Source organism: Chionomys nivalis, chromosome 15 (assembly GCF_950005125.1).
Source record: "Chionomys nivalis chromosome 15, mChiNiv1.1, whole genome shotgun sequence".
In the NCBI taxonomy this organism is placed as follows: Eukaryota; Metazoa; Chordata; class Mammalia; order Rodentia; family Cricetidae; genus Chionomys; species Chionomys nivalis.
The window spans coordinates 66,854,000-66,878,384 of NC_080100.1; the positions used below are offsets into that span (position 1 = coordinate 66,854,000).

At 38.8% G+C, this 24,385-nt stretch overlaps 2 protein-coding genes across 3 annotated transcripts in view; one reads left to right on the forward strand and one right to left on the reverse strand.

The window, feature by feature from the left end:
- Positions 1-13,401, reverse strand: part of Kiaa0825 (KIAA0825 ortholog) — a 442,157-nt gene extending 428,756 nt beyond the window's left edge. Inside the window, exon 1 of the mRNA XM_057790199.1 lies at positions 13,323-13,401. The gene's annotated coding sequence lies outside the window, so the exon portion shown is untranslated. The remainder of the gene's footprint in view (positions 1-13,322) is intronic.
- Positions 13,402-13,504: 103 nt separating this feature from the next.
- Slf1 (SMC5-SMC6 complex localization factor 1) overlaps positions 13,505-24,385 on the forward strand; it is a 69,263-nt gene continuing 58,382 nt past the window's right edge. Inside the window, exons 1-4 of one of the 2 annotated variants that reach the window (XM_057789895.1) lie at positions 13,505-13,628; positions 21,488-21,601; positions 21,754-21,829; positions 22,896-23,136. In XM_057789895.1, the coding sequence (XP_057645878.1) occupies positions 21,488-21,601; positions 21,754-21,829; positions 22,896-23,136 (431 nt within the window). In that variant the 5' untranslated portion in view covers positions 13,505-13,628. Of the gene's footprint in view, positions 13,629-21,487; positions 21,602-21,753; positions 21,830-22,879; positions 23,137-24,385 lie in introns of those variants that run through there. The other variant, XM_057789896.1, reaches the window with a different exon arrangement.

Below are 24,385 nucleotides of genomic sequence, written 5' to 3' on the forward strand. Positions count from 1 at the left end.
ACTCATATCCAAATGGATTAAAGACCTCAATATATATCTGACGACACTGAACTTGATAAGAGATAAAGTGGGAAGTAGTTTTCAATGCATAGGTACAGGAGACCACTTCCTAAATATAACATCAGTAGCACACACACTGAGAGCAATAAGAAATAAATTGGACCTTCTGAAACTGAGAAACACCATACATACAAGATCGCCTGACAAAACTGGGAGCAAGGACTAGGGGGAGTAGGGATGGTGAAAGGGAAAGATGAGGGGAGAAAGGGAAAAGAACTTGAGGGAATGGCATAGTCAAGATGGAGGAAGGACAGAGATGAAAGCAAGGAAAGAGATATTTTGATTGAGGGAGCTATTATGGGGCTAGCAAGAAACCTGGCACTAGAGAAATTGCAGGAATCCACAAGGATGACCCCAGCTAAGGCCCTAAGCAATAGAGAATAAGGTGCCTGGACTGGCTTTGCCCTGTAATCAGACTGAAGAATATCTTAAATATTACCATAGAACTTTCATCCAGCAACTGATGGAAACAGGCAGAGACCTGCATCCAAGTACTGGACTGAGCTTCCAAAGTACAGCTGAGGAGTAGGAGGAGTGAGAATATGAGCAAAGAGGTCAAGACAATGATGGGGATACCCACTGAAACAGAGTACCTGAGCTAATGAAAGCTCACCAACTCCAGCCAGACAGGGAAGGAAACAGCATAGGTCCAAACTAGTCCCTCTGAATGTAGGTGATAGTTGTATGGCTAGGGCAGACTGCAGGACTGGCAGTGGCACCATGATTTATCCCTACTACTTGGACTGCCTTTTTTGGAATCTATTCTCTTTGGATGAATACCTTGCTCAGCCTAGATAGAGTAGGGAGGGCCTTAAGCCTTCTCCAAAGCAACATGCCTTACCCTCTCTGAGGAGTGGATATGGGTGTGGTGGGAAGGAAGGTGGAGGGAATGGAAGGAGGGGAGGGAGTGGGTACTGGGATTGGTATGTAAAATGAAAAAAGATAGTGTGTTTTCTTTTCAAAATAACATAAATTCTAAATTCCAAAAAATAAAAAGAAATACTAAAGAAAACGGCACTAAATGGTAACTAAAATACATAATAAAAGTGTGTGTGTATATATATGTATATATATATGAAGGATTAATTAAAATTACATATCTTAAGATATAATATCCAGCCAAATTAATAACAATATGGCATTGGCACCAAAAGAGACATGTAGACAAATGGAACAAAACTGAATTGAAGACCCAAACATGAGTACACATAATTTCAGCCATGTAATACTTGACAACGAAATCAAAAACTTAAACTGGAAAATGGATCAAAGATCTGAATACAGAATTCTCAAAATGAAGAGAAGGAGGGAGAGGAAAAGGGGGTGGAGGACATTAAGATTTATTCTTCCCCTAGTCAGAATGGCAAAGGTCAACAAAAGAACTGTCAACAAATGCTAGAGAGCATATGGTATGGGACAGACAGACACACATACACACACCACACACACCCCTGGACAAGATGGCATATGGTGTGGGACACACACACCCCAGGACAGAATGGCATATGGTGTGGGACAGATACACACACACACACACACACACACACACACCAGGACAGGATGGCATATGGTATGGGACAGATACACACCAGGACAGGATGGCATATGGTGTGGGGACACACACACATGCACACACACACACACACACCAGGACAGGATGACATATGGTGTGAGACACACACACACACACACTAGAACAGAATGGCATATGGTGTGGGACAGATACACACACACACACACACCAGGACAGAATGGCATATGGTGTGGGACAGGTACACACACACACACACACACACACCAGGACAGAATGGCATATGGTGTGGGACAGGTACACACTCTAGGACAGGATGGCATATGGTGTGAGACACACACACACACCAGAACAGAATGGCATATGGTGTGGGACAGATACACACACACACAAGGACAGAATGGCATATGGTGTGGGACAGATACACACACACACACACACACCAGGACAGAATGGCATATGGTGTGGGACAGATACACACACACACACACACCAGGACAGGATGGCATATGGTGTGGGACAGATACACACACACACACACACCAGGACAGGATGGCATATGGTGTGGGACACACACTCTAGGTCAGGATGGCATATGGTGTGGGACACACACACACACCAGAACAGAATGGCATATGGTGTGGGACAGATACACACACACACACACACACCAGGACAGGATGGCATATGGTTGGTGTGGGACAGATACACACACACACCCCAGGACAGGATGACTCTCAGTGGTTGGTAGTGTTAGAAAGTGGCGTAGCCACTCTGGAAAGGAAGGTAGAGACTGAAGAATTCTCAGAAAACTAAACAAAGTCTGTCATATGATTCACTATACCACTTAGGTGTGTGTCCAAAGGACTCAGCATCCCACTCTACAGGAACCTGCTCAGACAAGGTCATTGCTCTAGTCACAATAGCTTGAAATGGAAACACCTGAATGTCCTTCAATACACAAAGGGAAAATGAAAATGCAGTACAAACACACTATGGAACACTATTCAGCTGTAAAGAAAAACAAAATCATAAACTTTGCAAGTAATGGATAAAACTAGAAAAGATCCTATTGAGGAAGGTAACCCACACCCAGAAAGACGTAGCATGTTCTCTCTTATAGGATGCTCCTAGTTCCAAATCTCGATATGTGACTGCTTTGCCTGTAGTCACTAAAGATTAAAGTAGGACAGTAAGACACCGACTCACCCCTTCGCTTTTGGTCTCCTTCCTCCATTTTCTACTTAGCCAATGTTTATGAATAACATTAGCTAATGTTAGGAATGTTTGCTTATGAAACAGGACAAAAGAAACCTAAGAGTTGGGCTTTAAATCCTAACTAATCCATATGACTTCATTTACTTGTCCCATTTTAAAACACCAACTTTATTTTTTTAAGATTTATTTATTTACTTTATGCATATAAGTGCCATTTTATTATGATATGATAGATGAAGAAAGTATACTCAGAGAACTTAGGTAGCTTTTTCAGATAATGATTCAATGAGCTGAAGTCTACACCTAGTTTCTCTCTGAAATCAACTATTTTATATTGCCTTGCTTAATTAAAGTGACAAATACCTATTTAGCATCTAATGTTATGACTTGTTTTCTTTATGAGAGATGATGTATTCCTAAGGATATACTAAGGTCTACCACCTGATCTCTGTATTTAAACAAATCTGTATCTTGCTTTGGTGTTAGCTTTTGTAAACCAAATAATAAAATACCTACTTGAACATTATTCTTGGGATGTTGTGCATGTGAGCAGTGAGTATATTAATGTGTGTTAGCAGTATGTTGTGTGTGTGTGTGAGCAGTGAGTAAGTTATTGTGTGTTAGCAATATGTTGTGTGTATGAGTAGTATGTCATTTGTGTATTAGCAGTATGTTGTGTGTGTGAGCAGTGAGTATGTCATTGTGTGTTAGCAGTATGTTGAGTGTGTGAGTAGTGAGTATGTTACTGTGTGTTAGCAGTATGTTGAGTGTGTGAGTAGTTAGTATGTTATTGTGTATTAGCAGTACGTTGAGTGTGTGAGTAGTTAGTATGTTATTGTGTGTTAGCAGTATGTTGAGTGTGTGAGTAGTTAGTATGTTATTGTGTGTTAGCAGTATGTTGAGTGTGTGAGTAGTTAGTATGTTATTGTGTGTTAGCAGTACGTTGAGTGTGTGAGTAGTTAGTATGTTATTGTGTGTTAGCAGTATGTTGAGTGTGTGAGTAGTTAGTATGTTATTGTGTGTTAGCAGTATGTTGAGTGTGTGAGTAGTTAGTATGTTATTGTGTGTTAGCAGTATGTTGAGTGTGAGCAGTGAGTATGTTATTGTGTGTTAGCAGTATGTTGAGTGTGAGCAGTGAGTATGTTATTGTGTGTTAGCAGTATGTTGAGTGTGAGCAGTGAGTATGTCATTGTGTGTTAGCAGTATGCTGTATGTGTGAGCAGTGAGTATGTTACTGTGTGTTAGCAGTATGTTGAGTGTGAGCAGTGAGTATGTTATTGTGTGTTAGCAGTATGTTGACTGTGTGAGTAGTGAGTATGCTAAGTTCAGAAAACCCATCCAATCTAGTAGCCAAACTGGCACTCATTTGGGCCTTTCCACTGCTTTGTGCTAACCCACTGAACTGTTTCGGAGATTAAAAGACTCTAGGAGGGCGCGCAGGCAGGCCCAGGTGGCAGAGGCACAGGCAGGCAGGCAAGTCTGGGCGGCCGAGGCACCAGCGCGCACGCAGGCCCAGGCGGCAGAGGCACCGGCAGGCAAGCCCAGTTGGCGGAGGCACAGGCAGGCAGGCCTAGGCGGCGGAAGCACCGGCACGCAGGCAGACCCAGGCGGCGGAGGCACCAGCAGGCAGGCCTAGGCGGCAGAGGCACCGGCAGGCAGGCAAGTCCGGGCGGCGGAGGCACCGGCGGGCAGGCGGGCCCAGGCGGCGGAGGCACTGGATGCGGGATAGTGCGGGCAAGAAACAGTGAAGCCCGCACTGAGAGCAGATTGCCCCGCTACAATTAAATCAAACCCAATAGATAGCATCGATAAGAGGAGATGGGTAGACGCCAAGGCAAGAATTCGCCCAACAATCTGAAAAACAACATGAAAACACCAGAACCCAATGATCTTACAACACAAGGACTTGAACACCCTAACACAGGAGAAGAGGAAAAAACTGACTTTTTGAAAGCAATAGAGTCCCTTAAACAACATGTAAAAAACGCCCTCATAGAAATGGATGAGAAGTATAACAAAAAGTTTGAAGAAATGAGTAAATACGTAAATGATACCCTGGGAAGCAAGAAAAACGATCAAACAGGTAATGGAAACAGTCCAAGAACTGAAAACTGAAATGGAAGCAAGGAAGAAAACACAAACTGAGGAACAGTTGGATATGGCAAATATAGGTCAACGAGCAGAGACTACAGAAACAAGCATAATCAATAGAAGACAAGAGATAGAAGAAAGAATCTCAGATTCTGAAGACACCATAGAGAAAATAAACGGACTGATCAAAGAAAACACCAAAACCAACAAATTTTCATCACAAAACATTCAGGAAATATGGGACACAATAAAAAGACCAAACCTAAGAATAATAGGGATAGAAGAAGGAGAAGAGGCACAGCTCAAAGGTCCAGAAAATATTTTTAACAAAATTATGGAAGAAAACTTTCCCAACATAAAGAAAGATATTCCTTTGAATATTCAAGAAGCATACAGAACACCAAACAGACTGGATCAAAAAAAAAGTCCCCTCGCCATATAATAATCAAAACACAAAATATACAGATTAAAGAAAGAATATTAAGAGCGGCAAAGGAAAAAGGCCAAGTAACTTATAAAGGTAAACCGATCAGACTTACACCTGACTTCTCTATGGAAACCATGAAAGCCAGAAGGTCCTGGATAGAGGTACTACAGAAACTAAGAGACCATGGATGCAAACCCAAACTACTATACCCAGCCAAGCTATCGTTCACTATCAATGGAGAAAACAAGACATTCCAGGATAAGAACAAATTTAAACAATACGTTGCCACAAATCCAGTCCTACAGAAAGTAATAGAAGGAAAATCACAACCCAAGGAATCCAACATTGCCAACACTGCCTACAATAACCCAGGCATCGAGCGACCCTTCAACAGCACAACTCAAAGAAGGGAGACACACAAACTCTTCTACCAAAAGGAATAAGAATAACCGGAGTAAACAACCACTGGTCATTAGTATCACTTAATATTAATGGTCTCAATTCACCAATAAAAAGGCACAGGCTAAGAAATTGGATACAAAAACAGGATCTAACAGTCTGCTGTTTGCAAGAAACTCATCTCAACCACAAAGACAGGCATCTACTCAGAGTAAAGGCTTGGGAAAAGGTTTTTCAAGCAAATGGGCCTAAGAAAAAAGCAGGTGTGGCCATACTAATTTCTAACAAAACTGACTTCAAACTAAAATCAATCAGAAGAGATCGAGAGGGACACTTTATACTCATAACAGGAACAATTCAGCAGGATGAAGTCTCAATCCTGAATATCTATGCCCCTAATATAAAAGCACCCACTTATGTAAAAGAAATATTGCTAAAACTCAAGGCAGACATCAAATCACACACACTAGTAGTAGGAGACTTCAACACACCTCTCTCACCAATGGACAGGTCAATCAGACAGAAAACTAATAGAGAATTAAGAGAATTGTTGGAGGTAATGAATCAAATGGACTTAACAGACATCTATAAAACACTCCACCCAAATATGAAAGAATACACCTTCTTCTCTGCAGCTCATGGAACCTTCTCGAAAATTGACCATATACTTGGAAACAAAGGAAACCTCCACAGATACAAAAAAAAATCAGTGTCCACCTGTGTCTTATCAGATCACCCCGGATTAAAGTTAGAAGGCACCAACAATGCTACCCCCACAAAGCTGACAAACTCATGGAAACTGAACAGTCAACTACTGAACCACACCTGGGTCAAGGAAGAAATTAAGAAAGAAATTAAAGTCTTCCTTGAATTTAATGAAAACAAAGAGACAACATACTCAAACCTATGGGACATGATGAAAGCAGTGCTAAGAAGAAAGTTCATAGCACTAAGTGCCCACTTAAAGAAAACGGAGAAAGCATACATTGGGGACTTAAGAGCACACCTGAAAGCTCTAGAAAAAAAAGAAGCAGACGCGCCCAGGAGGAGTAGAAGACTGCAAATAATCAAACTGAGGGCAGAAATCAACAATATAGAAACACAGAAAACAGTCCAAAGAATCAATGAAACAAAAAATTGGTTCTTGGAGAAAATCAACAAGATTGACAAACCCCTATCCAAACTAATTAAATGACAGAGAGAAAACACGCAAATAAATAAGATCAGAAATGAAAAGGGGGACATAACCACAGACACAGAGGAAATTCAGAGAATCATTAGATCTTACTACAAAAACCTGTATGCCACAAAACTGGAAAATGCAAAAGAAATGGACACTTTTTTAGATAAGTACCATATACCAAATCTAAACCAAGACCAGGTGAACGATCTAAATAGACCTGTTAGTCGCGAAGAATTAGAAACAGTTATCAAAAATCTCCTTTCCAAAAAAAGCCCAGGACCAGATGGTTTCAATGCAGAATTCTACCAGAACTTCCAAGAAGAGCTAATACCTATACTCCTTAATGTATTTCACAATATAGAAACAGAAGAGTCATTGCCAAATTCCTTTTATGAAGCTACAGTTACCCTGATACCAAAACCACACAAAGACCCAACCAAGAAAGAGACTTACAGGCCTATCTCACTCATGAACATCGACGCAAAAATTCTCAATAAAATACTGGCAAACCGAATCCAAGAACACATTAGAAAAGTTATCCATTATGATCAAGTAGGCTTCATTCCAGAGATGCAGGGCTGGTTCAACATACGCAAATCTATCAATGTAATCAACCATATAAATAAATTGAAAGAAAAAAACCATATGATCATTTCATTAGATGCTGAAAAAGCATTTGACAAAATTCAACACCCCTTTATGATAAAGGTCTTGGAGAGATTAGGGATACAAGGGTCATACCTAAATATAATAAAAGCTATTTACAGCAAGCCGATAGCTAACATTATATTAAACGGAGAAAAACTCAAAGCCATCCCACTAAAATCAGGAACACGACAAGGATGTCCACTCTCTCCATACCTCTTCAATATAGTGCTTGAAGTTCTAGCAATAGCAATAAGACAACATAAGGGGATCAAGGGGATCCATATTGGAAAGGAAGAAGTTAAGCTTTCATTATTTGCAGATGATATGATAGTATACATAAGCGAACCCAAAAACTCTACCAAAGAACTCCTACAGCTGATAAACACCTTTGGTAATGTGGCAGGTTACAAAATCAACTCCAAAAAATCAGTTGCCTTCCTATACACTAAGGATAAGGAAGCAGAGAGGGAAATCAGAGAAGCATCACCTTTCACGATAGCCACAAATAGCATAAAATATCTTGGGGTAACTCTGACCAAGGAGGTGAAAGATCTATTTGGCAAGAACTTTAAGTCTTTGAAGAAAGAAATTGAAGAGGACACCAGAAAATGGAAGGACCTCCCTTGCTCTTGGATTGGGAGGATCAACATAGTAAAAATGGCAATTCTACCAAAAGCAATCTAAAGATTCAATGCAATCCCCATCAAAATCCCATCAAAATTCTTCACAGATCTGGAGAAGACAATAATCAACTTTATATGGAAAAACAAAAAACCCAGGATAGCCAAAACAATCTTATACAATAAAGGATCGTCTGGAGGCATTACCATCCCTGACTTCAAACTCTATTACAGAGCTACAGTATTGAAAACAGCTTGGTACTGGCATAAAAACAGAGAAGTCGACCAATGGAATCGAATAGAAGACCCTGACTTTAGCCCACAAACCTATGAACACCTGATTTTTGATAAAGGAGCTAAAAGTATACAATGGAAAAAAGAGAGCATCCTTCAACAAAGTGTGCTGGCAAAACTGGATGTCAATCTGTAGAAGAATGAAAATAGATCCATATCTATCACCATGCACAAAACTCAAGTCCAAATGGATTAAAGACCTCAATATCAGTCCAAACACACTGAACCTGATAGAAGAGAAAGTGGGAAGTACTCTACAACACATGGGCACAGGAGAACACTTCCTACGTATAACCCCAGCAGCACAAACACTAAGGACATCATTGAATAAATGGGACCTCCTGAGACTGAGAAGCTTCTGTAAAGCAAAGGACACTGTCACTAAGACAGAAAGGCAACCCACTGACTGGGAGAAGATCTTCACCAACCCCACAACTGACAAAGGTCTGATATCCAAAATATATAAAGAACTCAAGAAATTAGACCGTAAAAGGTTAATCAATCCAATTATAAAATGGGGCACTGAGCTGAACAGAGACTTTTCAACAGAAGAAGTTCAAATGGCCAAAAGACACTTAAGATCGTGCTCAACTTCCTTAGCGATCAGGGAAATGCAAATCAAGACAACATTAAGATACCATCTTACACCTGTCAGAATGGCTAAAATCAAAAACACCAATGATAGCCTCTGCTGGAGAGGTTGTGGAGAAAGGGGCACACTCATCCATTGCTGGTGGGAATGCGAACTTGTGCAACCACTTTGGAAAGCAGTGTGGCGGTTTCTCAGGAAAGTCGGGTTCAACCTACCTTTTGACCCAGCAATACCACTATTGGGAATATACCCAAGAGATGCCCTAACATACAACAAAAGTATATGCTCAACTATGTTCATAGCAGCATTGTTTGTAATAGCCAGAACCTGGAAACAACCTAGATGCCCTTCAATGGAAGAATGGATGAAGAAAGTATGGAGTATATACATATTAGAGTACTACTCAGCAATAAAAAACAATGACTTCTTGAATTTTGCATACAAATGGACGGAAATTGAAAACACTATCCTGAGTCAGTTAAGCCAGACCCAAAAAGAGGAACATGGGATGTACTCACTCATATTTGGTTTCTAGCCATAAATAAAGGACATTGAGTCTATAATTCGTGATTCTAGAGAAGCTAAATAAGAAGGTGAACCCAAAGAAAAACATATAAGCATCCTCCTGAATATTAACCTTCATCAGGCGATGAAAGAAGACAGAGACAGAGACCAACATTGGAGCACTGGACTGAAGTCTCACGATCCAAAGGAGGAGCAGAAGGAGAGAGAGCACGAGCAAGAAACTCAGGACCGCGAGAGGTGTACCCACACACTGAGGCAATGGGGATGTTCTATCGGGAACTCACCAAGGCCAGCTGGCCGGGGTCTGAAAAAGCATGGGACAAAACCAGTCTCGCTGAACATAATGGATAATGAGGACTACTGAGAACTGAAGAACATTGGCAATGGGTTCTTGATCCTATTGCACGTAATGGCTTTGTGGGAGCCTAGGTAGTTTGGATGCTCACCTTAATAGACCTGGATGGAGGTGGGTGGTCCTTGGACCTCCCACAGGGCAGGGAAACCTGCTTGCTCTTTGGGCTGAGGCGGGAGGAAGACTTGATTGGGGGAGGGGGGGAATGGGAAGTGGTGGCGGGGAAGAGGCAGAAATCTTTAATAATTAAATTAATTAATTAAAAAAAAGAAAATGAAACAGGAAAAAAAATAAAAATAAAAGACTCTAGGAAACCAAGATGGCTGCCCCACTTGTAGTTATTGAGGGAAGTTTATCGCATGTTTCATAGTCTTGATTTCACCCCTTTTTAAAATCACATATCTTCTAGAAGATAATGAAAGTTAGCAATTACAAAGATCTTGTAAGTCTGCATACATACGCACACACAAACACACGATAAGAGATGCTTAGCTGAAATCATAGATATAATGAAAATCGACTTTATCTCATCAAATGATTCAAGAGAAAATGGTTATACTCCATAGCATAAACAAATGAAACACATTCTAAACTAGTATTCCACAACAAGTGGGGGACTCTCTTGATCAGGAACGCAAGCTCATTGCCTTAAAGGGGCTTTCACAGTCAATTTGGCCTAGACGTTTTGAGCACTTGGTGATGGTATTTTGCTACAGCTCTTGCTATTTATCCTTTTACTTTGGGTTGATAAATACTTAATAAATGTATTCATTCAAATCTGAAAGAACAGCTATCATACATCATTCTCTGTACTTAATAAAACATAAACATTAGAGCTAGAACAGGGTTAAAACATAAAAATATGGCAATTTGTTTATGAATACAGTCTTTGGAAATGCATTGGTTTAAATCATTGGTATGGTTCTTAATAACTGTATTTGAACTAAGACCACATACAAAGTTAATCTTGCCCCAGCTTATCATCTGTAAAAGAAGGATAATACTCTAGTACCATGAAGATTGAAGACTATATCTCCTATGGGAGATGGTAAGAGATGATAAGCAACCGTAACTATTGATACTGGTACATAAATATATACAAATGTATGATTTAAATAGCTGCCTTTACAGTTAGACTTAAGAGTGATGAATTGCTATTAACCTCTACATATCTTGTTTTTGTTGCAACTACTACACCTTTGGGATAAAATGATAAAATTGGCCAATGATTGGTATTTATCTTATTCATGTGACAATTACCTTTATTTATATCTTTTTAGCTCCAAGGTTTGCTATGTACACTGATTGACTTTTAATGTGATGTACTATTGTAGCTAAAACTTAAATGAGTGATTTTTTGAACTAAGTTTTTCTTTGAATGACTTATTTTCTTTTATGTGTGTGTGCATGCACAAATATGTGCAGGTACCAGCAGAGGCTGGAAGAAGACCTGGAGCTGAAGATACAGAGCCATTCTGAGCCACCTGATGTGGGTGCTGGGTACCAAAGTCCAGAATTCTAAAGGAACAGCAAAAACTATTCCATATCTCAATCTTTTTTTTGCTCATTGTTTTGTTTTGTTTTGTTTTGTTTTGTTTTTGAGACAGGGTCAGATATAGCTCAGACTTGTCTCGAGAGTCTAACAAGTAACCTAAGATGACCTTAAATTCCTAAACTTCCTACACCCATTTGCCCAGTACTGAAATTTCCAGCACATGCCACCAAGCCAGGCAAACACAGTAAAGCAATCAAATTCCAGAGTCAGGAAACCGGATTCAAATCCCAGCCATGACAATTTCATGTGTAAAAGTTCCACCTCTGAGGTACAATATAAAATGCAAGAAGAGACGGGATTTTTCTTTTGTGTGCACCAAATAGTGAATACAAGCTGTTAGGAGGACAGCAGACACTCGTGAGCACCCATGAAATACCATATGAATATGAGTCACAAATAAGAACAACGACTAAAAACTAGCTGCGATATGGAAATAACATGAAACCTTGCTGAAAGAACTTATAACTGTTTACTTTAAGATAAAAGTAAAAAAAATAAAAGAACCAATAAGATAACATTGTATCAATGGGAAAATTATAAAAGTTCAGTGATTAATCAAACAGGAGGTTAGAAAGAGCAACACCCTTTCTTAAATATGGTTGCTTTGCTCTTTTTACTTTTTTTTGTTTTTTGGTTTTTTTGTTTGCTTTACTATTAAAAGGCAAAAAGGCACTTGCCCGATGCTTTGGCACGCATGTATACATTTTATGTGTGTACATATATATATATATATATATTCGTATATATACATTTTGTGTATATGTTTTCTTGTATGCATGTATATCACACGCAAACCAGAAGTCATTGGATCCCATTATAGCTGATTGTGAGTTGCCGCATTAGTGTTGGGAATTGAACTAGGAACCTCTGGAAGAGTGGCCAATGCTCTTAACCACTGTGCCATCTCTCTAGCTCCAATATTGCACTTTTTTATGGTAATCTCTCAACCTTTGGGATAGACTGATTTGCAGTGTAAATGGGGGAAAGGTGATTAATGAATTACAAGATGTTGAGTGAAGTTACCTGCGTTACTTAAAATGAATAACACTCTAAGATTCATTACATGCCAGCGTTTGGGTCTTTGCATAAATGAGCATCTTTCCTCACACAAGACCTTTTTCAGAAGCAATTTCTCTAGGTAAATCGGAGCTACATTCAAAGTTCTTCCGCATGCTTCATAGTGAGAGTCTGGAGTAAAGTCGGAGCATTCCTTCCTGAAAACAAACCTAATTCCGGATCAGTGGTTTCCAAAATGGAACACATGTGTCTAAAGCTGATGCATAAAAGTGTAAGTATGATAACATCTCATTAGTTCATAGTAATTAACAAAAATAGAAGCCATTCTTTACTTGAAACCAAAGGAGAAAAGTTCAATTAATTATAAGTCAGGAATGACTTCCATGCTCCATTCCTAAAGTACGAAAAGATGTATTCTTCAGCTGCCTGCGTGCCCTCCTAGTGCACCCCAAAACTATTTTAACAGTATTCAGTAGAAGGAACATCATGAAGCTTTCAAGAAACCACGGTGACCAAATCCTACAAAAAGGAGACAGTAGGAACGCTGCTGAATCACTGGCACAGAACCCAGGTGTCTTCTGCACTGCCCAGGAACACTTGGGGAGCCAAGATCCACATCCATGTCGGAAACAAATAATGCCAGTGAAGAGAGAAGCAGGGTCCCGGGGCCTTCTCCAGCCTCGGGAAAGGACTTGGGACCTACTGGTTCAATCCTTGCCTGCTCACTTCTCGGTCCCACCAACAAGCTGCTGCAGGTAGGGGCTGGCCAGAAACACCAGGCCGAACAGACGAGAGGGGAAAGTCACTTACCAGTCTCCACCGAAGGCGCGCATCCCGCCGGAGCCTGGCGCGCTGGCCCGGAGCAAGAGGTCCACAGCTCAGACCGCCCCTGGCGACCGCTCGAGAGCGTCACTGACAACCACCCGGAAGTTGTAAACTACTTCCGGGGCCGCCGAGCGCGCGGCGGGAAATTATTTCCTAGACCCCAGATTTGTGGAGCAGGGAGTGCTCCCGTCTTAGTCGTCGTCACTCCCGCTGCCACCGCCACCCCCTCCGCCACCGCCACCGCCACCGCCGCCCGAAGAAAACCGCCCAGAACTCCGGTCGGCCGGGAAGGTAAAGCGCCTCAGCTCGGAAGACGCCATTTACCGCGTCCCCAGGCCGCGCCGGTGACAGTCCCGCCGTCCTCGCTGGGCCGCCGCGGTGCCTGGCGCTCGCGCTTTCCACAGCCTTGGTTCCTTCACGGTGAAGTCGGGGTGGCCGGGGCCCCAGACCGTGGCCTGCCCTGCCTGGCCTTGTGGCCCGGGACGCCCCTGCGCCGTGCTCTCGGCCGCTGCCTGTCGTCGGGGCCCGGCGCTAGGCCGCCCGCGTCTCCGGTTTCCATAGAACCGGCTAGGCAGCCTGGTCCCCTCCCAGGTCTTGGCTACTTCCAACCTTAGCTTCAGTGACAGTGGCAGGGATTCCCAGGGCCTGCCCTCCTTTGAGAGGAAAATCGGGACATTCTTTCTCTCTAGTAGCATTGAGCTTTTCACACCGAAAGAAAAATGAGTTTGTATCTCTGCGGCTACTGTAGGCTTTGAATAGAAACACACGAACCTCTCCTAAAGGGAGGGTGTGTGTTCCTGGGGATCCTGTCTGCTGCCTGAGCATCAGTATGAGCCTAAGAGATTAATCAGGAACGTATTCCACTAACAAAGCCTGACTAAGTATTGACAAACCATGATTTGTCTTAATACTCCAAATCAGGATTTGGGACCTGTGGTAGATGGAACTTGATTTTAAAGTTCCCAAGCACTTTTATGGCAAATGACTGTCCTCTACAGAGGAAACAAATCCTATTGAGACATTGGGAATAAACTGGATTTACAGTATGCATAACAGACACCACATCTTACGGACTGTGTTGCCCTATCATGACCTAGGTCTTACTTTGGTTTTTAAGCTATCCCTGTGGATGGAATGTTTGTCATTTATTCTAGGTGTTAAGAACATAGCTGATGATTTGCTTGTAGATTTGTGTGAGAGGAAATTTTATTATTTGTAAGTTAATAATTTATTTTTCATGTACTAGGATGTTAAAAATACTCAACTGTTTAGATCTGTCTTATTTTAAGAGAGTCTTCAATAAGTAACTAAATTTAACCTGTTTTATAAATCCAGATTTTCTCATGCTTTATTGACTTAGATGATGGTCAAATATATGGTTTAGAATATTTTTGCTTGTGTAAAGCAGAAAGCTTAGATCTGATAGCGTGTGAAGTAGTTGTCAATATGATTCCTTTTCATAATCAAAATTAATGAAGATTTTGTTCCATGAATTCTGCTTTCCATGGGTGGCTCGTTGATTTTTTGTAGGAAACCGATAGTGTAGTCTTACTAATTAGTATTTTCATTATGTATCTTGAATATATTATTCTACAAGTCTTTTCTTTACACTGTTTAAAAAACAGAAAAGAATAAAGTCAGTTCTCTGTAAGGTTGAAATAATAAAGCCTAAAGAAGCTAACGAACATTTCTAAAGAACAAAAAACTAAGTGAAAAATCACCTGTTTTTCTTTTAATTGATTCCAGTGAAATTATTTTGAAATTGAAACTATTTTGTTATTATTGAGAAAGTCTGTATGAAAAATTCCAAAAATTGACTATAAATCTATTTTGAGAGAAAAATGGTAGACTCTGTTTTGCCAACAGAAAAATAATAGTACTCTTTAAAATATAACTAGAAATGTATACATATTTTAGACATTAGTATCCTTCTGAAAATGATTAGTAACTGTTTACATCTTTGCATTTGTTGCTTTAAATGTCTTCTTACTTATATAGTAGATTTCTTTCTCACACCTTCCTGCACTTCTGATGGAATATAGATTGCTCTATAAAATTGTAATGTGTTTAAGAAAAGTAGGTTAAACGTGAAATTTCAGCCTGGTTGGTGTTTTGGAAAGTGCATAGCCTTTTCTCAGAACAGGCTCATCTTTAAATCTTGGTGTCACTGTTCTTTAAAAAATGCAACTCCTTAAGGTGGGTTTTATCTGTGCCCCGGTGCTAGGGATCGACTTGGTGCTTATCTCCTGTCAGTGTTTATTGTATTACCCAGTATGCCATTCCTCACCTAGTTTAAACTAGGCGTAATCCGCTGTTCTCATCAGTATCTTGTATTCTCATCTGTATTTGGGTAAATACAGTGGATAAATATGTGAAGTATATAGACCACAGTAGGTCCTTCATAAGAATTAAATCAAACATTTTAAATACCCCCAGTCTTAGACTCATGCTTTTCATACAGAAAACTGTCTTTGTACAGTTTGCTTTTTTGTTTGTTTGTTTGTTTGTTTGTTTGGGTTTTTTTTTTCCGAGACAGGGTTTCTTGAAACCCTGTGTAGCTTTGGTGCCTGTCCTAGAACTAGCTCCTATAGACCACACCTCGAACTCACAGAGAGAACCACCTGCCTCTGCCTCCACCCCAGGAGAGGGGTGCTCCACCGCCCAGCCACAGTTTGCTTTCTGAGAATTCCTTTAATTAAAAGATCTAGCACAGCCTATACCATGTACAGTGTTGGATTTATGGGATAGTCTCCTTGGGACTAACATAATACATCTTTTAAAACTAATTCCAAAGGCCTGCTCATTGACATTAGACCAAGGGTCTGTTTTTTCCTGGGTCCAGAAGGACAAAGGTTCCTACACTCCACTTGAGATGAAAGCATTCAGAGCCACAGCTTCTTTACATAGGTTGGGTGCTAAGACACGAGTGGATGCATCGCAACGCTGTACAGTAGAAGGAGATCTGGTGCTTTGGCCATGTTCAGTTCCATTTTAAATTTAAGTTTCAATTTAATTTCTCAGTTGAATCTTTCAAGTTTTGAATTCAAAACAGTAAAGTCAACTGTACTGGAGACTTGTATATGCTTTTCAGAAAAAAGAATTTTCAAATGCTCGCCAGTTAAAGAAGGTTTCAAATCAAAACAGTTTCCTTTATAATGAAAATGAAGAAACTGCTAATTTTCAACATGTGGTTTATTGTTTTATTTACCAACAAGAATATTAGCATGGAAAACTAATCATAAAAATTAGGGAAGTACATTCCCAAATGTTGTATGTACTTGTTTTTCATATACACATCACACTAATACAATAGTTTTATAAGGCAAGGAAATTAGAGATGAGTTTAATCACTCACTGTATGTACTTTGTAGTACTTTTGAAATTGTCTATACTCAAACTGTTGATTGAAATTAAAAAAGCGAAAATTGGTAAAGATTATTTTAGCAGTAACAATGTAGTTCTTATCCACATCTATAACTGGTTATAAAACATCATAATGCAGAGTAGAGGAGTTACCTTACTTCCCTTTAAGGACTTGGTCAAGCATCCTGGCTTCTCCTTTCTGCAGTACTTTTTTAGCCAACTATTTATCCTGCCTTTTGTCCCTCCCTCCTACCCTACTTTCCTACCCTGTCCTGTATGCACTCTGTATGTCTTTGCTGACCTTTGACTTGGAGTCTTTGTCCTATCTCAGCCACAGACCTTTATTTTATTACCTGTATTCCACCTTGCTTTTCTTTTTCGTTTCCTTATTTTTTGTTGTTGTTGTTTTGTTTTGTTTTGGTTTGGTTTTTTTTCGTTTCCTTATTTTTGAAACAGGGTCTCATTGTGTCTCTCGCTGGCCTGGAACTCATAGTATAGACCAGCCACGCTGACTTGAAACAGAGATCCACTTGCCTATGCCTCTTTAGAGCTGGGAATAAAGAGGTACACTAGCGCTGGTATATCGTAAAGAATTGAAATTCTACTTAAAAACTTAGGATGAAACATGCACAGTCGCAGTAATGAGAAATGTAGGTTTCCTGGTGCTTCTGGCTGACTGACACCAACTGTCAAAGAATTTCAGGCATCAAGGGTAGGCCCTGGTAAGAGATATTTTAAGACAGTGCACCAGGCGACAGTGACAGTTGCTTGCTATGTATAAAGGGCAGCCTGTTCACAGGCACTGTCTCCTAAGTTTGGGATTTCATGTGGTTCAGGGTGAGTACATTTTAAATTACTAATATAAAGTTTTTAAAATGTTACTACAAAACTTATAACTAGGAATGTATTGGTGTAATTTTACTATAAAGATAATAAAAATAAACGATCTCTCCTCTTATGTGAAGATGCCATCTGTGTGGTGCTTAAAGGTTCGTATGTCCTACTTCTTTACCCCACTGTATCTGAGAAGATAGAAAATTTTCCACTATTAGCTATGGTATGGAATGTTTGTTGTTTTCTGGTACTAGAAGATTTCAAGAAGTAAGCTCTTAGTTCTCTATATTTCAGAACTTATAATCTATATAAAATTTAACTCTAAGTGCCCTGGCTTATTGATATGTTTTAAGGACATTTCTGTAGTGTTCTCTTTTAACTTATTGGCGCATCCGGCTGCTGTTTACTGTTGTCTTTAACTTCCAGGGTGTGGAAAAGCCATCAAGCTACTACTTGTATGTATAAAAGACAGCCATGTCTGTTTTACCGTGTTTATGTATATATTGTCCCATTTAGTCAGACATATTGAATGTCATGAGACCTTTTTTCATGCAATATGATGTTCAGAAATACTGCATTTGTTTCAGCTTGGTAACATAATTACAAAAGGCAATTAAATTAGTCTTGGTGTTCTTAAAACTGATAGTTTTATGCATGTCCAGGATTTACATCTCTGTAGAAGTTAACGAACACTCCTCCTGTTCTTCTGGTGAACTTGTGAATAAATGTCTTGCATTCTGATGTGGTTTTAGACATGTATGTGTTCATACTGTTTGAACCAGGATATTCTGTTTTATCACTTATGTCTCTTCCTGTTTTATATGAATAGTTTCAATTTCTTAGAAAGCATTTTCAAAGTAAGGAAATTGCTCTAAAAATGCTTTTGTGCTTTCTGCTGTTGTATACAATTGGTCCTAATTTCGTCTTATCATGAGACATTGTTTTAGCAGAAAATGCTGCTTAATATATGGTTATTGCCTTCAAAATATATATTACAATGATAGGTTTAAGATGAAAACTGCATTGTATATATTTATTTAAATAAGTTCAAATAATTTAACAATTTATACCTCAAAACAAAATATATTAAAATATCACTTCAGAATTTAAATAACAATTATTGACATGAAATGAACAGTATGGAATTTTTTACAGAACATGTAATTTTCATAAAGTAAAATACAATTCTTAGAGGCAATTTATTGGTTATAGTGTTACAGCATTTTTTTTAACTTCATTTTGGTTATTGGGGCAGGAAGGCATGGGGATTGATCTCAGTCTTCTCTTCACGACAATCATGTGCTCTACTACAAAGTTTCACCCGCTCCCTACTCAGTTGATAGCTGTTTTTAGTGTATATTCATATTAGCATCGTGTATTCCATAGGTAAGACTGCGAGTTTTAAAAAATACTCTGATCCCTCTCCTTTTCATAATATTTCTTGAAATGACCTCCTAACTAGTTTTGAAAACTCTTCAATACATAAGTAAAAGTACAATTTTGAAAACATTGAACTGGCTTCTTCTCATAACTGACTTTTGAGACCTATAAAAACACTGATTAAAAACCAAGACAATAGTTAGAGATACGTTGAATTTTACTTAGTTATTTCTAAAAAGACATATCATTTTCTAAACAAAATTATTAAAGAGTTTTTTTTAATAATTCCTTTGAGTTAGTGAAAGAAGCTTTCTCCCCTAGTTATAGGCATATGTGCCTTTAGATGTTTTTGGACTCAAACGATGATTTTTACTTGCAGTACAGCATAGTCTTTCTATATTTGTCTATATTGCCAGTCTGTATTATTTGGTATTGCCACTGAAGAGCTAATTATATTAACCTTAAAAATGGTTTTTAAAATGTACAGCACAAAGATCCTTTTGGGGGACCTACTTGTATCTTTTATAGATTTGATAGTATTTTATAGATCTCTTTTATTCATGAGATGCAATACACATTAGTGTACATTTTGTAACTGTGTCCTTGCCAGACCACAGTTCTGTAACTAAACATTAAAGCATTTGCTTCATTTGAAAGAACATACTTTGTGTTTTGTATCTGAGTTTCAGTTTGTTACAGAGGTGATACTGTATACTTGTTGCCTCTTTTGGAATCAGTTGGCAAATACTAAAGAGAGATTTATTGAGGTCATGATATCAGCTTCTTTTACTGAGTAAAAATTGTGTTGAGATAGATATGCAGCTCTGCTGTGCTCTTTATGACCTGGGAATTGATCTGCCCCTGAGTGCAGGACGGCAGTCGGCTCCTTGAGATGTGTCAGGAAGCATTCATGTGAGCTGTCTTCACAGGTGTGCAGGTGTGCTGAGAAAGCCTAGCATTTGGGTCTCTCAAGGAGCTGCTCCTCCTAGAGTAGAAGAAGGAGCTACAATTGCTTTACCCTACCTATCTTTTTTTCTCTTAGTAGCTTTAAGCGTGAAAAGAGAAGGTTCTCTCCTGATCTGTGTGATGCTTTAAGTGTAAAAGGTTTGTAATGAAACTCGGTCTTCCTCCAGAATGACTTTTGACCTGGAGGGAAGAGGAAGTGTGTGTGTACAGTTGTCCAGAGGTGTTACAAAGTTTTGATTCCAGGACTCCCCTTCAGGTCTGACCATCTAAATCACATATTCTCTTCCATACCTTAAAAAAAAAAATCATCTCTCAAGAACTTAAAACCCCTAATCTAGTGTATTCTGTGTCCTTTATTGTAATTATGGAATAATGCTGAGAAGAAAAAAAACCTTTCCATGTTGGTTCAAATTCAAGGATTTTCCCCCCAGATAGTTTACATTTATATCTTGCTAGCATAGATCTCAAAAAGCCTTATTTTAGTTCTTGAAAATAAAATTTCTGTACTACTTTATTCACTTAATCCTGTGTTCAAATACCTATATTTCTAAAGGATCGTTTTCTTTTGACTAGGTTTCTGGAGTTGTCTTTTTTTTTTCTTTGTCTTTTTATTTATTTTTGTGATGTATATTGATTGAATGCAGGGTTCCATCTGTACTAAGTGTACACATTATGCCCAACGCTTAAAGATTACTGTGATGTTTTTCTGAGAGGCCATTGTCTGAATGTTGGGAATAGCAACTGCTATTGCTCTGCCTGGGGTATTGGATCCTAATCCACTTGTCTCTACTGTCATCGGAGCATAACAGAATTTTCTCAGATAATGTCTGTAGTATTAACTTCTTTTGAACAAACTAAAGTATATTTGAATTAGAAAATAATCTCTGTATTAGGTAACACCTTAAAGACAAAGTATTTTGTGAACTATATTTATATGAGTTGAAGTCCCTTGAAAATAAAGTTAGATTAAAACCATGTAGTTTTTTGTTTACCTTGTGATAAAATCAACACCAGAGATAATATTGTGATATAATTAATACACACTTTTACTGGGGAGTGGGAAGAGAGGAAGTAATTAAAAAATGTAAGTTGTAAACAGAAGTTGAATGCATTGTACCCGTCTCTGCAATTATTTAATATGAATGTTGTGGAAATACGAGTGCTGTCATAACTTTGGTAACATACATATTCTTTAATTTTGCCCATTTTTTGAAAACCGCATGCAAGTGATAGCTTGATTTTCACAAGTGTACTTTTTGAAAAGCTTTCACAAAAACTCATGCTAAAAACAGACATATGGTCATATTTATCTGGGCCCCTATCATTTTGTGAAGAATCATATTCAACAGTGTGTTTTAATGGCAAGTAGTACAGTACTATAGGCTTTCAATATCCAAACACAACAGTTTCCTTTAAGTTTTGAGAAAATAATTTGAAACTGGCGTTTATTGTGGTGACTAAATTTAACATCATTGCTTACATTTAAGCTTTACATATTTAATTCATAACATGTTTCATGGTTTTAGTATTCATAATTAAGAAAAAATAAGTCACCTTTCTGCATAGTGTTTAACACCTGCTCTCTTCTGTATGTGTGTATATGTTAGATGGAAGATGGTACCACAAAGCATGTCATCCAAATGACAGGATTTAAGATGGAAGAAAAGGAAGCGCTAGTCAAATTACTTTTAAAGCTAGACTGCACTTTTATTAAGAGTGAGGTGAGTATAGAAACATACTAAAATATTCAACATAGAGTTCAAAACATAGAATTAAAAAATAAAATAAAAATGTCCTTTGACATAAAAGTAAAAATTTTTATTAAGAAAAGCTCACTGTAGTAATATTGCTTTGTGTGGGTTCTTCCCTCCAGAAATATAAAAATTGTACACATCTTATAGCTGAGCGCCTATGCAAGAGTGAGAAATTCTTAGCAGCTTGTGCAGCAGGTAAGTAAACTTCCTTTCTCCAACTCTTGAAAGAAATTTCATGTTAACAGGAAAACCCCAAGTCTCTGAAAATATATTATGCTTACTATGTCAGATATACATGTGTTGTTTGGATTTTTTAAAAAGATATTTGTTTGAATATTGCTTTATTCTAATTAAAGTTTTCTGACACATGAAATATATATTAAATGGGAAGAAATATTTACTTTGTCACAGATTTAGTTTAAATGTTTTGTTTAAGAAAAAAATGTGTGTCTTAACAAAAAGATTGGACCAAATGTGCATACTTAAAACTTTAGTGGAAACCTCAATGTTGCAGTCTCCCTTGTTTTCCGCTGTCTCTCATAAGCAAGCATGGCTTCTTCTCTCAAGCTGCTCCTCTGCTATACTGGGAAGCAATACCATCCTACTTTGTTCTTCCTAGATAGTCAATTCTGTTTACCCAAGTTGAGATTTGGCCTTCTCTCCTTACCTTTTTTTCCACCACTGATACACAAGCAGCTTTTTCTATGGTGTCTGATTTATTGTTCCTTATTAAGCCATGGATGCCACATCATTTTTTACATTCATTTGCCAGAGAAGCATTTAGATTTATCACTACCTTTACAAACAAACCTATATATTATTCCTGCTGTTTAAATGACCACTGGTGCCCACAGAGGAAGCAGAATATGACGTTTCCTATAAAATTCAGTAACATAATGAATTTAATATAACAATACTGTGAATGTTATTTAAAAAGTTTAGCATAGTAGGAAATAAACCTAACCCAGAAAAATGAATGCAATTAGTAATAATAGTTCACGTAATATTGCCTTTTACTTTAAAACTTTAGATTTATATTTCATTTAACGGCATTTAGAATTATGGGTGTGTATCATAGAAATATTATGTACAATGTCCAGTGATATTGAAGACCTCTTGAAATTTGTTTTTAAAAACAGTATTGTGAGTGTGTCATGAGAATCTCATGTATAAAAAAGATGACTCTTAGTTGCTATTTAATCTTTATTGTTTACCATTTAGCAGAACTAAAATTTTTTGTGACAGTTCATTTGCTTTCTAGGAAAATGGGTATTAACGAAGGACTACATAATTCATAGTGCCAAAAGTGGCAGATGGCTTGATGAAACAACTTACGAATGGGGATATAAAATTGAGAAAGACTCACATTATTCACCTCAAATGCAATCTGCACCTAAAAGATGGCGTGAAGAGCTGAAACGGACTGGGGCTCCAGGAGCCTTCCACAGATGGAAAGTTGTCCTCCTTGTGAGGGCAGATAAGCGAAGTGAGTCTCTTGTAAGGTACGATGGGGTTTTATACATTTGAAGCCATGAATGAGATCATGTTTTTATGAATACCTTTTAATATTTATGTTCAGTTGTTAGTCAGAATGAGGTATGATATACTTTTTACAACTGGGACATTTATTTTTGGTTCCTCTTTTTTGAGAACATGCATGAACACTGCATCTAGATCACTCCCACCTCCCCATCCTCCACCCAACTCCTCCTGTGCCCCTCCCGTTTTTAATGATCACTCTTTCATTGAGACAGGCAGGATCTCTCACTGAACCCAGGGATTGCTGATGTGGCTAGGCTCACTGGCTGACTGGACAAGCACTTGGAATCCTCTTGTTTGTTTTCTGATGCCAGAGTTATAGGTGTACACCACTATACCTGGGTGTTGACATGAGTGCTAAAGATCCAAACTCATCTTCACTTGCTGTAGAACAGCATTTACCCACTAGCCATCTCCCCATCCCTTTCAGGGGACTTCTCATTGGGTAAAGTATGTTTTGAAAACTGGTTTTGTTTTTTTTCCACTTAGAATCTTAGGTTTTTTTTTTTTTATCTTTATTAGATTATTTTTTAAAAATGCCAATCCATGTTCCCATTCTTTCCCCTCTTCCCATTTCCTCCACACACCCTCCCAACCTACCCCATCTAATCCTCAGAGAGGGTAAGGCACATTGTCTTGTGGAAGGTCCAAGGCCCTCCCTACTATATCTAGGCTGAGCAAAGTATCCATCCAAAGAGAATAGGATCCCCAAAAGCCAGTACATGCAGTAGGGATAACTCCTGGTGCCACTGCCCGTGACCGCTCAGTCTGCCCAGCCATGCAACTGTCAACCCCATTCAGAGGAACTAGTTTGGTCCTATGTTTGTTCCTTACAGTCCAGCTGGACTTGGTGAGCTCCCATTAGCTCATGCAAACTGCTTCAGAGGGTGAACCATAGTCTTGACTTCCTTGCTCATATTCTTATTCCTATCACTCTTCAACTGGACTTTAGGAGCTCAGTCTAGTGCGCCGATGTGGGTCTCTACTTCTGCCTCCATCAGTAGCTGGATGAAGGCTCTCTGGTGATATGTAAGATATTCATCATTCTGACTACAGGGCAAGTCAAGATCAGTCCCACTCTCCTCTACTGCCCAGGTCCCAGGTGGGGTCATCCTTTTGGATTCCTGGGAATTTCTCTAGAGCCATATTTATGCTAATCCTGTAATGGCTCCCTCAATCAAGATATCTCTATCCTTGCTCTCATCTCTGTCC